General features: G+C 38.9%; 1 protein-coding gene across 2 annotated transcripts in view; it reads left to right on the forward strand.

Moving 5' to 3' along the window:
- The first annotated feature begins 4823 nt into the window (after window positions 1–4823).
- CUL4B (cullin 4B) overlaps window positions 4824–14357 on the forward strand; it is a 32140-nt gene continuing 22606 nt past the window's right edge. The window contains exons 1-3 of one of the 2 annotated variants that reach the window (XM_068962825.1): window positions 4824–4866; window positions 5619–6164; window positions 8279–8394. In XM_068962825.1, coding sequence (XP_068818926.1) covers window positions 4839–4866; window positions 5619–6164; window positions 8279–8394 — 690 coding nt within the window. In that variant the 5' untranslated portion in view covers window positions 4824–4838. Of the gene's footprint in view, window positions 4867–5618; window positions 6165–6445; window positions 6468–8278; window positions 8395–14357 lie in introns of those variants that run through there. The other variant, XM_068962826.1, reaches the window with a different exon arrangement.

Raw genomic sequence — 14357 nt, forward strand, 5'->3', positions numbered from 1 at the left:
TCTTTTAAGAATTTTCCACAGTTTATTGTGACCCACACAGTCAAAAGCTTTAACATGGTCAATAAAGCAGATGTTTTTCTGGAATTCTCTTGCTTTTTCAATGATCCAATGGATGTTGGCAATTGATCTCTGGTTCCTCTGCCTTTTCTAAATCCAGTTTGAACATCTGGAAGTTCTTCATTCACACACTGTTGAAGCCTGGCTTGGAGAATTTTGAGCATTGCTTTGCTAGCATGTGAGATAAATGTAATTGTGCAGTAGTTTGAACATTCTTTGGCATTGCCTTTCTTGGGGATTTGAATGAAAACTGACCTTTTCCAGTCCTGTGGCCACTGCTGAGTTTTCCAAATTTGCTGGCATATTGAGTACAGCACTTTCACAGCATCATCTTTTAGGATTTTCAATAGCTCAGCTGGAGTTCCATCAACTCCACTAACTTTGTTCATAGTGATGCTTCCTAAGGACTAGGTTCAGACCTGGGCATAGGTGTTTTGGGGGAACCTCTGATTTAAACCTAAATTGGCCCTGCTTTTGAGAGAAGGAAAAGCTGAATGCCATTGGAAGATTAAACCTTAAAGTAGGATGGAGGTAGAAAGACTCAACTCCATAATAAGCAAGTACCTGGTAGCACCAAAGGAAGTAGTCTGTGACTGATTTGTCCCCCACTCCCAAACCCCCAGGGGAAACTGCCTGGCCCTGTTAGTCCTTAAATCTACTTTCCAGATGGTTCACAGGTAGGACAGTGCATAAAATTTCTGAAACAAGGGGATAAATACTCTAATGGTTGCTATACCCAAGTCAGTAAATCTTCAGTTGATAACTTTAGAAATGATATAACATAGAAACGATCTTGTTTTTAAAAATGAGATGTGTCATTTATTTACATTTTACTGAACATCATAGATTCAGCATTTGTAATTAAGTTCCTTGCTTTATAAAGCAATTCCAGGATGGGCAAAGGATGAATACACAGTGTATAGTTGGAGCATCATTGCTTAAGCTTTGGCCTCCTCAGTCATCCCCCAGCAGTCCCTTGTTGCTGATAGCATAACAAAGCCCTCATTATGATAAAATTTTTACTATGTCACCATTGCTTGGTTTGACGCATCTGTATTTCTCTCCTTCAAAGATCGTCCTTCAGAAAAATAGATAAAGAACATGCACCACCTTTTCCCCAGAAGTTGTCTTTTCTGGACACATTCTTAAACAAGGCTTGCTGCAGAAACATGTTTCTGAGCAAGCACTGTCTGCTGTTTTTAAGGAAAATCCCACCCATGAATAACAAGGCTTCAAAGAGTGACTATTCACTGACAAGCCCCTCCTCAGAGATGTCTAGAGAAGAACCCAAACCAAGCACCCTGGGGAATCCCTGTGATCAAAAAAGGAAAACTGCTTACACTCTGCCTTTTTAGAGAGATGCCTACAGAAAAAGAGGGATGGACATTAGATAGTTCTGTCTTTATTTGTATCTCTTCCTTTATGCATATATTTACCTTTATAAATAGCTACAGATTTATTTATTTACTTGATTAAAAGAAGGCCGGTAATAATTATACTTCATCTGGCGGTATTAAGTTTAATTAATGTTTCTAAGGTATGAGTTAAACTCACAAGTTGAAAGATTCTGTGTACAGAATATGTGTACAGTGCCCAATTGGGTTTAATCTGATAATGCCATAAATGTATGGTGTCTACATTGCACAACTTTATTATTGTGGTTTCATTGAGTTAACCATGAAAAACGTATTTTACTGTTGAGAATGTCTTTAATATTTGTTGACAAACATTTCGGTAGACACCCAGGTGGCGCTAGAGGTAAAGAATCCACCTGCCAATGCAGGCGACACAGGAGACAAGGGTTTGAGCCCTGGGTCAGGAAGATCCCCTGGAGGAGGAAGTGGCAACCCACTCCAGTATTCTTGCTTGGGAAGTCCCATGGACAGAGGAGCCTGGTGGGCTACAGTCCATTGGAGTCACAAAGAGTTGGACACGACTGAACATGCACGCATGATTGTATGTTTTGGTTAGCCCCAATTAGTTGATTCTTGACATCAAAGATATTTTACAAAGCAATGTGGGTTTTTCTTCCTTTTAAATTGGTCCAAAGTTCCAAAAAGACACAAAGTTCTAGTCGTCATACATTAGACAGTAATATCTAAGTTGGTTTGTGCCACAAAATGTAAATGTTAAATTTTTTAAATTACATAAATTACATATCCATACTAAGATGTGCTAAATATGTAAGAATCGACCTGGACAAAATTAAGGTTGTAAAATGTCAAAAGGAAGATTTTTATTAATCAAAAAGAAAAAATATTTTCCTCTAAATCTCACTTAAGGATATTTCATGGAAAACTTAACTAGTAGGTTAGCTACGGGGTCATTCAAAGTGAGCCTAGAGCTCAAGAGCCAAGTATCTGTGCTTTCAGAGCTAACATGTAACACAGAAGACTGAAGGGCTTAGATAACCACGTCAGATTGGGAGCTATTATTACAACCACATAGTTGAATATTAACAGGACTCGGCTATCCTGTATGTTAGCATAAAAGTTTATCTTTGTATGGCACTAAGATTTGTAATTTTTTAAATAGCTAGCACTTCCATACATCCTTCTAAGGAATATAATTACATAAATTGGAACATGGCCTACTTTTTTTTTTTTTTTTGGTCTTGAAAGGTCCCTGGTTAAACTGCAAATCCTCCTAGAAACGGTACCACTTTTGAGCTATTATCAGTTGGCCCATCCATATAACCTTCTAAGGAATATAACTACATAAATGAGAATGATCTTTATCATTTAGTCCTGAAAATTGGCCAGTTAATCTTCCCTGATAAAGACATGGTGTTATTTTATTCTCATTCAATGAAATATTCAACTCAATAAGTATTTACTCTGTATTTACAGTTGTTCAGCACCATGTGAAATGTGAGACACAATAAGGGAGGGTTTAATATTTTGGGACACCTTCCCTGGCCTTAAGAGCTTACATGTCTCATATTGGGCAGGAAGAACAACATGGCACATTCAAAACAAATAGGAGCCCAATCTTTCCCCTTTGAGGCCTCCCATCTCTCTTCTCTGTGGCCCTGGGCCCTAAGTTCCATTAGAGCCTTGCTTTCAGCCTGTTGTCATCAAACCGCACACAGCTGGATAGTGGCCCAAGGTGGTACCTTTTCTAGGAGGATTTGCTTTTTAATGAAGGACTTTTTAAGACAATAAAAAGTGGAACTGTGTAAACAAAATTAGAAACTGACTTATTCTTAGGATTCTGATTTGTCTGTCTCAAACTATACAATACAAACTGCTTTTATTCCCTCACAATCCCATTACTACCCTGCTTTTAAAAGCCCAGTTTGGTCTCCATACTGTCTACTTTGGCCTGCAGGGTAGACTCCAAAATTTTTTACTTCACCTGCCAGGCATCCTTGAGCCTCATCTTTCTTACTTCCAACCAGACATACTATTTTCCAGCCTCACTGCATTTTTCATATTTCCATAAAGAGGCCAGGTCGTTTCGCAACTCCCTGCTTTGCCCCTGTTTCCACTGCCCAGGGTGCCTTTCAGTCCTCTCCCCTCATCTTTTTGGCAGCTCCCTCTTTGAGACCCAGCATAAACTTCAATTCCTCTGTGAAGCTCAAACTATTCTAGACTTCTCTCAAATGTCTTTCACCTGTTCCCACGGAACTTTGTACGTTGGTTATCGTACTATTATAGAAACTTAATTTTGAAACTCTTCTCCCACTGCTTCTCAGTGACAGGACCTGGTATTGTGTCTGGCATACGAAGTGTTTTGGTACATGCTCCTTGAATGTTTCTGCGGTTAGGAAGAGCAACAGGTTGGAAAATTTAGTTTTGTTTGTTAGGTTCTCCTACCTCCCCTTCCCCAATACCCTCGGGTTAAAGAAAAACTCCCAACAAGGGATTTACGTGGCTTATTGTTGTTAATATAACCAAATTTAAAGGTTTGTTTTTAGGATTAATGTTTTAAAATTTGGGCTTGTGTACTATATTGGTAGAAAACATTGACTTTTACCGATATTGCTCTCTTAAAATGTCTGGAGAAATAACATGAACCAGGATTTCGTAAAAAGAAGTGGCTTTGTTTAGTCTGTAAATTACCGACCGGGTTAACGGCTGATGGGAGTTGGAGCTGGGATTGGCCCTAGGAATTGTGCTAGAGGGACATGTTAGTTACCTTCCTGTTTCTTGGCCTTAAAATGCACCCTTTTAACTCTAGCCAGCCATCTTAGAGAATGCTTCCGGTAGGGTAGGAAGGTAACAGGATTTGCCTGTATGTTACTGAGAAAAGTATCAAAACTCAGTATTGAGTCAGCGCTGTCCTTGACATGAAAGAGAAACAATGTATATAGCTCAACTGAATGAAAAACTCATTTATCTTCTTTGTATCTAAGCTCTTTTCCTTTCCTGTCCTATCTTAACATCGTGACATCCTCCCTAGCATCAGGCATAATGGCATGACTATGTTTTCCTCCATTTCGAGTTACTCCTCTCGCCTTGCAACCCCTCCTTATTCCTTTATCTCTTTCAAAGTTTCTATTCTCCGTTCCTTTACTTTTTACTCCCTCCCTCCCTCTTATTTTCCCAGCTAGCTCACCCCGCCCCTCACCGTCACCACCTTCCCTCCCCTGCAGACTCCTTCCCGCTCCTGCTCCCGCCACCACCCCTCCCTGCCCGCCTCGCATTCTGGAAGCTCCAATCCGGAGCTCCGAAGGTGTCTCGAAGGCCCGCCCCCTCCTTCCTTTCCCCATCTCTGCCCCCCCCTTCTCCCTCCCCCCCCAAGTCCTGCAGACCTGGGGGCTTCGGGATCTGGGCGCTATGAAAAGTGTCTGCCCAGTCACTTCCGGTAAGGGCGTTGCGGAGCGAAGCTTCCCGCGGGACCTTTTAGGAGAGGGTGGGAGTTATCGGTGGGCCGGGGGAGGAGAGTGCTGCCTAGGAAGGGGAACTGGAGAGGGAGGGGTAGGTAGAGCGAGTGCGAGGGCAGAAGCGCGAGCGTCTCCGGCGCCTCAGCGGCCCCTTTCCCACCGCCTCCCCCCACTCCAGCTCCCCCGCCCCCCGGGCGCCTGCAGTGTTGCTTTCCACCCCCCCTTTCGCGGACTGACGCCGCTCCTCCCTCGGCGCCGCGTGACCGGAAGTGGCGCCATCTTTAGCCTCCTGTGCTATTGACAATAACAAGCTCCGGTTCTCTCCCCCTCCCCCCTCCCCCCAAGCACTGCATCTCCCCTCCCAGAGAGAGGGAGAAAAGGAGGAGGAGCTGCAGCCTCACAGACTTACTGAGTCGCTCCTGCAGAAAGGGGGGAGAGAGACTGAAAAGCAGGGGAGGGGGACGGCACGGCCGTTTACCTGTCTGCCTCCTCATTCGCTCTCCCCCCTTGTTCTGCTCACTCCTGGTGTCAGCCTATCCTCCTTCCCAAACCCTCCCATTCCCCGGGTGGAGCCCCCCCTTCACTTTCCTTCTCGTCCTCTGTGTTTCTCCTCTCTTTATTCCCTTCCCCCTCTAGCATTGCCACCTTCTCTCCTACACGCACGCAGGCATATAAACGTAGGTTTTTGATGCTCGTCTGCCTGTTGACCCCGCTATTTTCATGTTTCCAACAGGTTTTTCTTCCCCCAATCCCTCAGCTGCTGCTGCTGCTCAAGAGGTCAGATCAGCCACTGATGGTAATACCAGCACCACTCCGCCCACCTCTGCCAAGAAGAGAAAGTTAAACAGCAGCAGCAGCAGTAGCGGCAGTAACAGTAGTAACGAGAGAGAAGACTTTGATTCCACCTCTTCCTCCTCTTCCACTCCTCCTTTACAACCCAGGGATTCGGCATCCCCTTCAACCTCGTCCTTCTCGTGCCTGGGGGTCCCAGTGACTGCTCCCAGCCACGTACCGATACAGAAGAAGCTGCGTTTTGAAGAAAACCTGGAGTTTGTAGGGTTTGATGCGAAGATGGCTGAGGAATCCTCGTCCTCGTCCTCATCTTCACCAACTGCTGCAACATCTCAGCAGCAGCAACTTAAAAATAAGAGTATATTAATCTCTACTGTGGCTTCGGTGCATCACGCAAACGGCCTGGCCAAATCTTCCACCACCGTCTCTAGCTTTGCTAACAGCAAGCCTGGCTCTGCTAAGAAGTTAGTGATCAAGAACTTTAAAGGTAACCAGGGCCAAAATCCATGATCACGTACTCAGGATTTGACACTTGAGTGGTCACGTGCTCTATTTATGCTAATATGTTAAACAGTATAGAGGTGGCCTAATGTTTTATGCATAATCAATGAGGAGGAGGGAGGTCCTTTTTGGGTGGAGGGTTCATTTTCCGGGGGTGGTTAGTATCCTTCTGCTGAAGCGTACACCAGGTATTTCTGTGCAGTATTTTGAGGTCTGTCTCAGCCTGTTGTATCTGATCTGTTATTCTTCATAACATTGACAGTCGGTATGATTGATCCGGATTTTACAGGTGAGAAATTTGTACTCTAAAAATGTTTATTTATTTCAGGTGCACAGTGAATCTTGGCACTGCTGGGATTTTTATTTTTATGCTTCAGTAGGCCATATTATCTAGTCCCTAGAAATTCAGGTAGCAATAGTGATCTTTTGATGTTCCAAGAAGACTTTTGGTTAGATTTATAATGTTGAATACTACATTCTTGAAACTCATGGAAGCAGTAGTTGGAGAAAAGTATTTATGATCTCTGCATTTGTTTCCAAAGGTAGGGTTTGGAAGTGAAAAATACTGTGCATACACAGAAGTAGTAACTCTAGTAGTAACTCATCTGTTTTTTTTAATCACTGAAATGGGTTTTAAAGTACTGACCTGCAGCTTTTAGGAGAATTTGTTCAAGTTTTTGAGGTATGTGATTGAGAGTATTGTGAATGCATTGATGCAAATATAAGATCCGCAATTTTGCATAATGTAATTGAGCTGAATTACTTTTTAATCTATTGAGTGTGTTTCGGTTTCTCTGCCTGACTTTTTCAACACCCTAACTGGCAACTAATGCTACAATGTTTATTAAGTGGAGAAGTCAAATGAATGAACTAAAGTAATATTGACCAGATCAGTGCCTTGCGACTAAATATTAGTATTGAGAAAATTAGATTCCCCGTGCTTGTATTTTCACCATTAGCGTAGAAATCAGGAATATGCTCTATTTTGTCTCAAGCAAAGGGATGTTGATTTTTTAACCTTTTCTTTTTCCTATCACTCCCACTCCCACCTCCAGGTTCTCAAGTGTTGTAATCTTGCTGATTTAATAGTAGACCTTTCTGAAGTAAATATGAATTGTTATTGACTAGCTTGTTCACTGTTTTACTTTAAATATATCAATTTAACAGCCAAGGATTTTTAAAGAGATGAGCTATGACTCTAATTGTATTTGTATACTGGTCTCAGAGATTTTCTTTGAGTTTTTGTTTCTCCCCCTCGTAAACTGCAACACATTATTAAGGTATCTAGAAACAATTGCTGGTCAAGGAAGTTTAAATTAAAGCCTGGATTAAGATGTTCCTGTTCATTCTGAATGTGCTACATAGGTTCTGGAGTTACCAGGATATTTTGATTTTCTTATATTTCATTCTGCTCATAAATGTAGTTTAAATTAAACCATGAGTTAAGATGTTTCTCTCCATTTCTGTAGATGGTACATAAATATGGGAGTCAAATAGACCTGAATTAGAATCCCAGTTTTGCCATTGACCATCTGTGGTGACCTTGGGCAAACTTTAGTAAATGAGTCTTCCAGCCTCAGTTTTCCTTAGTTGCAAAATAAGGATAATAATACCATCCTTAGGTCTATGGGGTCGCACAGAGTCGGACACGACTGAAGCGACTTAGCAGCAGCAGCAGCAGCAGCAGGACATTTTTAGGAAGATTAAGATGTTTATAAAGTACTTTGTACATAAGAGGCACTCAGTATTTTAAATCTCAGGTACAAAATTCATGTTGACTTAGGTTTTACACATGATGGAATAGGATCAGGATTAGTTTTATCTGTCATTTTCAGATTTTTATCTTTTGAAACAATTCAGACAATAGAAAAAACTCTCACCTTCAGTTTTAATAGGTGAGATAAAATGACTTACACAGTGTTCTGGCATTTGAAATTTTATTACTAAGCCTAAATATAATGGTTACTTTAATAATTAGGTATGATAATTATAAACATCACAATTTACGCTTGGAGAGCAATAATACTAGTAGTTTATAGATCCTTTTGTTAGTATATCTTGCATGTTATTCTGATTATCAACCTTTTATATATCATCTAGATAAGCCTAAATTACCAGAAAACTACACAGATGAAACATGGCAGAAGCTGAAAGAAGCAGTGGAAGCTATCCAGAATAGTACTTCAATTAAGTACAATTTAGAAGAACTCTATCAGGTATGTCTGGATGTGGATAACCAGATTTGGTTAGCGTAAATTGAGGCGCAGTGCATATGGAGTTTACTTTCCGAAATGGGTGCTTATGTAGATTTTTGGTTCCCTTCTCGTTCCAATTTCTTGATTAATGCATACACTGTTTTATAAACAGACCGTATATTCTGACATCAACTATGGCTACAGTCTGATTGGTATAAATTGGGCTTATCTTGGACCCTTCTAATTAGGATTTACAGTTAGGAGTACCTTGGTATAGTAAGTTTTATCTGTAATAGAAACCTATAGCTTGGATCCCAAAGATAATTTCTGGTGACATTTTCTGTTGTGATACTTCTTGCTAAGTGGTGTTACCTATAGGAAAGGCCTCAAGAAATGCTGTATACTTTATTCTACCTCTTTCCTGTTAGCATGCTTTTGTCATTTATTTCTCTTTTTCTGTTTGTCTTATCTCTTGGCCTACAAGACACACCTTAGCCCCCAAAATGACCAGCAGGTTGTTCATCAACTTGGTCTGAGGTTCAGACTTGTTTCTTTTGCTTAACAAATGGATCTGTCCTTGAAATGTTTAACTTAAAAATACAGTTACTGATTTAGACTTCTGTTACCAAGATACTTTGCCCTACTGTATTTTTGCCACAACCAATTCAAGAAGTTACTTTCCATTCTGGTGTCAACAGTTTGATATTTTTAAAAAGTGCTGCACAGTCCAGTGGCTTGAGTTTTTGTATTGATGAGTATCTTGTAAGAAATTATGTTGGTCCAGTTTATCAAAATTTGTAGTTTTCATCTATTCATTTTAGTTGAAGAAGTAGTATGGTGATGGACAAATAGTGGATCAGGAGTCAAAAGACAAAGGGATCTAGTTTTGGCTGTATTAGCCTGCGATCTTGGGCAAGGTGTTAAACCTCTCTCAGCTTCTGTTTCCTCCTCTGTAAACAGGGGGAAGAACTGCTGTATCTATTTCACCAAGTTGCCCATAGGACTCAAATAAGATGTTTGTGAAAAATACCATGAAGCACTATGATAGAAATATAAGTTGATGTTATCACTAGTTATTTCATAAGCCACAGTATGATTTTTTTACTTACAGTGTGTCAATTGAGATCACCAGTGTTTGTTTATATTTAAATAAAATATATCAGTACATGCCAAACTCAGAATGGTGCCCGCTGCATAGTAATAATGCTGTGTGGTACACACAAGTGTCAGGTAATAGTAGTAGTACTAAGGTATTACTAAGGATAAGCCCACCTCATTTGGCTGTGTTGGTACATTACACATGTGGATCTTGAGTTGTACAATAATAAATGTAGAATTGCAGTTAGACTTGAAGCGGTTATGTGGTCCAGTGTCTTTTCTTCATATAGTGTCTATGATAGCCTACAAAGTAGGGTTATCTCATTTAAGCATTATAGAAACACTTTGTGAACTAGATAAGGCAGTAGTTACTATCCCCACTCTATGAGGAAATGAAATCTCAAAGGGACTCTATGCACTGGAGAGCATATTGGCAGAGCAGGGGACTTAAACTGAGATGCCCAAATTTTTAGTCCAGTGCACGCACTCCACATGCCTCTGTAGTGCAGTGTTTGAAGCAAATAAATATTCTTACTTTAGGGGAAAAAACTCTGTCATCAGAGAAGGTAATTTTTGTCCATGCATGCATGTATATGGTGTTTCTTTGGATATGCTGGCATACAGCTTTAATTTCAGTAATGTGTTACATATTTCATGTTTATAACATTTAGTTTCTAAATTTTATTTTTTAATTGGTGGAAAATTGCTTTACAGGGTCATGTTGGTTTCTGCTGTACAACACAAATCAGTCATAATTATATATCCATATATATATATATTCTTTCCCTCTTGAGTGTCCCTCCCCCCTCATGCCACCCCCTTGGGTCATCACAGAGGGCCAGACAGGGCTCCCCGTGTTCTGTAGCAGCTTCCCACTATCTGTCTGTTTTACACGTGATAGTGTACATATGTCGGTGCTACTTTCTCAGTTCATCCCTCGCCTTCCCCTGCTGTGTCCACAAGTCCATTCTCTACTAGGTTTCATCCACTACCATTTTTCTAGGTTCTATATAAGTGCCTTAATACATGATGCTTGTTTTTAGCGTTGTGATGATTGTAGTTGTTAATGAACTCTATTTACTTTACTTTGAATATTTTTCTGGAGCTTGTAGGTTAAAAACTATTTTTCCTGATAATTTTTTTTTTTTTTGGCCATGCAGTGTGGTTTGTGGAATCTTAGTTCCCTGACTAGGGATAAAACCCGCACCCCCTACAGTGGAAGCACGGGGTCTTAACCCCTGGACTGCCAAGGAAGTCCCTTTTCCTGATAAATTGTTTCTGTTAAATCTCTTTATGTTTCAGGAGCTCATAGCTCACATATTTTGTGTGTTTTTCCTTTCTTATACTTTGGAACTTCTATCTGGTGTTGTTCAGTTGCATTTCTTTAGCCTAAAATCAGTTATAACTTTTCACTGTTAGCATTTTTAATAATACTTTACTACTTCTGCTATAATCAATTTAAAAGCATTTGTTTCTAGCTCTTTTGTTGTTTTCTACCTTAACTTTGTAAATGCTCCTTTGGATTGTTTTCAGAAAAGATTATACTGAGATGTTCAAGTTCAAAAAAGAGGATAAAAAAGTTACACTGTTTCATGCTATCTGGATTTCAGGTGCTTGTTTGATTTTTGAGTGGTTGAAATGTAATTTAAAAGTACTCTCCTGAAATTGAAACAATATAGAAATATATAACATACCAAACAAAAGTTCTCCAAACTCCTCGTTCCCCACCTCTCTCTCTATCCTTGATGTAAATACTTATTTGGCATATGTCTATGCAGAACTTTTTTCTATGAATGAAAAACCATTTTGCTTTAAAGCATAAGCATGGAAGTCTTCCCTAGTGTAGATTGCATATACTTCCTCTTAAGTTTTTAATTTCTAGGAAAGACTGAGTATATTTGCAATAAGTAAATGTCGTCTTTTAAAAGTGATTCAAAGTGAGACTTATCTTTCCTCCACAACCTTGAAATTCTGTAAGAGTGAGACAGTGGTTCATGTTGTTTTGGTTTGAATATTTTTGTTTGCTTGTTTATTTTTTAATATTTATTTATTCTTCATTGTGGCATGCGAACTCTTGGCTGCGGCATATAAGGTATAATTCCCTGACCAGGGAATTTCCCTCTGTATTGGAAACACGAAGTCTTAGCCACTGGACCACCAGGGAAGTCTCTGCTTCTTTATTTTTGATTGATAGGAATATGGTTAAATGCACTGACTTTTGAATTGATCAGCCTGCCTTAGATTAGAGATCTGCAACTCATAATAACTTCGGGTCAGTTACTTCTCTAAGCCTTGGTTTTCTCATTTGCAAAACAGGGAGACTAACACTACCTGTATGGCATGGTTGTAAATAAATACTGCGGAAAAGTACTTAACTACACAGCCTGCTATATGTCTGTGTCATCGATGATGATAATGATAATAAATAGTATGAGTCTTTAAAAAAAAGATATCTTTATTTTGAGATTACATTTTATTATACAGCTCTAAAGCCACACATTTTTAAATTCTAAATCCACACTAGGCCAGAACAGCTGGCTGGTAAATAGATTACATTCCAAAGGTGTGTCAGAAAACATCATTAGCCAAACTGAAAAAATAATAGAAAAAGAAAAGAACTGTCTAGGAACGGTGTCCCTCTGCACTTCTCAAGAATGTGTCTTGTTTTTACATGTGGTGTCTTAATAGTTGGAATCTTGGTTTTAGTGTGTGACTTTTTTTACTAAGTAATATTTTAAGTAATGGGATTATTTTCCTCATGTTCTCAGCCTTGTGTGAGTAGCTGTGTACTGTTTGGGTTTTTTTTGATAATTTTTTAAAATTTATTTTCGGCTGTGCTGGGTCTTCATTGCTGTGCCGGTGTTTCTCTAGTTGGAGCGAGCAGGGGCTTCTCTCTAGTTGCAATGCTCAGGCTTCTCATTAAGGTGGCTTCTCTTGTGGAGGACAGGCTCAATAGTTGTGGCGCATGGGCTTAGTTGCTCCATGGCATGTGGAATATTCCTGAATCAGGGATGGAAGCTGTGTCTCCTGCATTGGCGGGCAAATTCTTTACCACTGAGCCACCAGGGCAGCCCCTGTGTAGTGTTTTTAAATCAGCTGCCTTTTTTGGAGCTGGCTGGTTATTTCTATATGAAAGTGTTACATTTATTCTTAATATAAATGTCTAATTCTTATCTTTGAAAATAAGTTTAGTTCCCACTTCAGATCTGATGAAAATAATTCATTAATAATGGAAACTCTTGTTTGCTTCTTGTGAAATAAATATTAAAAATATTGAGCCAATTAGTGATTGTAAATGAATCAGTTAGTGATTTATTAATCAGTGGATGGCCACAATACTAGAAAGAAATAGTGCATCCATCCAAGTATAGTTTATTTCCCATTGTAAAATGGGTTTCTTAAGCAGTCATTGGATATGGGAGACTAGGTAGATTCTTAGCAGAGGTGATTATTCTGTGTTGATCACTAGCTATTGTGTTCTGTAAGTTTAACTTGATATTTTTAAGCTTACTCTGTCACATTACTATTACTCCTGTTTTTACTGAATTGTTAATACTATCCCTGCTATTTATCCCACTACAAATTCTTAGTCCTTGATAATTTGTCTTATTTAAGCTGTTTTTACTGGATGTAAAAAGAAAAATAATTTAGGTTTTATTATTTGGCTTCCTTCCTTCTTGCAATTCTCAGTTTTTGATATATTTTGATCATTTTATTTTAGCCATTTTTACTAAATGTAAAAAGACATAATTTGAGTTTTATTGCTATATCAGTTGAAAAGTTTTGTGATGTGCATTTTCTTTCTCTATTTAAGCATATGGTTTGAAAAATAAGCCCCAGTTCATTAGATCAGCGACCAGAGTTCAGCACCCTGGAGGGAATTGAATCTTTCTTAAGTGTCTCTTGTTGCTGAATCAGAAAATTTTCTACATTTCCTCCCTTACCATTAATTTTTGCATTCTTTGTATTTTTTATCCTTGTTTTAATCTTCACTTTATTATTTCTAGTCGTCTTAACCTCATTTCCCACTCTTCGTCCTAAATGGGAGCTTATGTGCCTTTGCTGTTTCTTAAATCTTGTATTCCATAAAGCATCAAATTTCAGGAACTATAGTTTTGTATTTCATTTGCTACACATTTATATTTTCTTTGGAGTTTTGTTTGTTTTTCTTCAGATAAACATGTTTCTGATGCATCCTGAAGGGAAGAGGCTGGGATTTGGAACAATAAAAGTTAAAACCTTATTAAAATGTTCTTATTTTGTAGCTGACACCTACAAAAAGGATTTAAGGCAGCATATTTAACCAGTAGTGATTGGGAGCTTAAATAAAAAGATAGTTTTATTTAAGAGTCTTATAGAACTATCTAGATTGTTTAATATAAATAGTTACCTGTGTAATGAGGTTATATTAGTAATAATTGTACTAGATCAAACTTCCAAGGATTTCCAGAGTGTTTAGTGAAGTGTAAAATAATACATTTCTAAAATTCCTTTTCAAAGATCTGGAATAAAATAGAGTTTACCTCAGACTCCTAAGTGGTGATTTAACTCTTATTCATATTTCTACCCCAGCCCCTAACAGGATAGAGTTCTTAGTAAACACCCCATTCTTCTTGAGTCAGTGACTGTTTACTATGTGCAAACCTAGACAAACGCCATGGACATACAGAGATCAGTTAGTCCTTGCTGCTGAGGTCTTTATATTCTAGTAGGCTCATGAAGTTAGTAGTTCATGACCAGCGTTTTTTTTAAAGAAGTAAAATAGAAAATAGCAGAGTAGGTCACATATAGTAATGGTAAATGCAGGTTCATGAAGATATTGTTTTGTTTACATAAATTTATTTTATGTGCAATGGATTGTGACATAAAATATTTCTTACTGTGGC

Source organism: Capricornis sumatraensis, chromosome X (genome assembly GCF_032405125.1).
Source record: "Capricornis sumatraensis isolate serow.1 chromosome X, serow.2, whole genome shotgun sequence".
NCBI classification, from domain to species: Eukaryota; Metazoa; Chordata; class Mammalia; order Artiodactyla; family Bovidae; genus Capricornis; species Capricornis sumatraensis.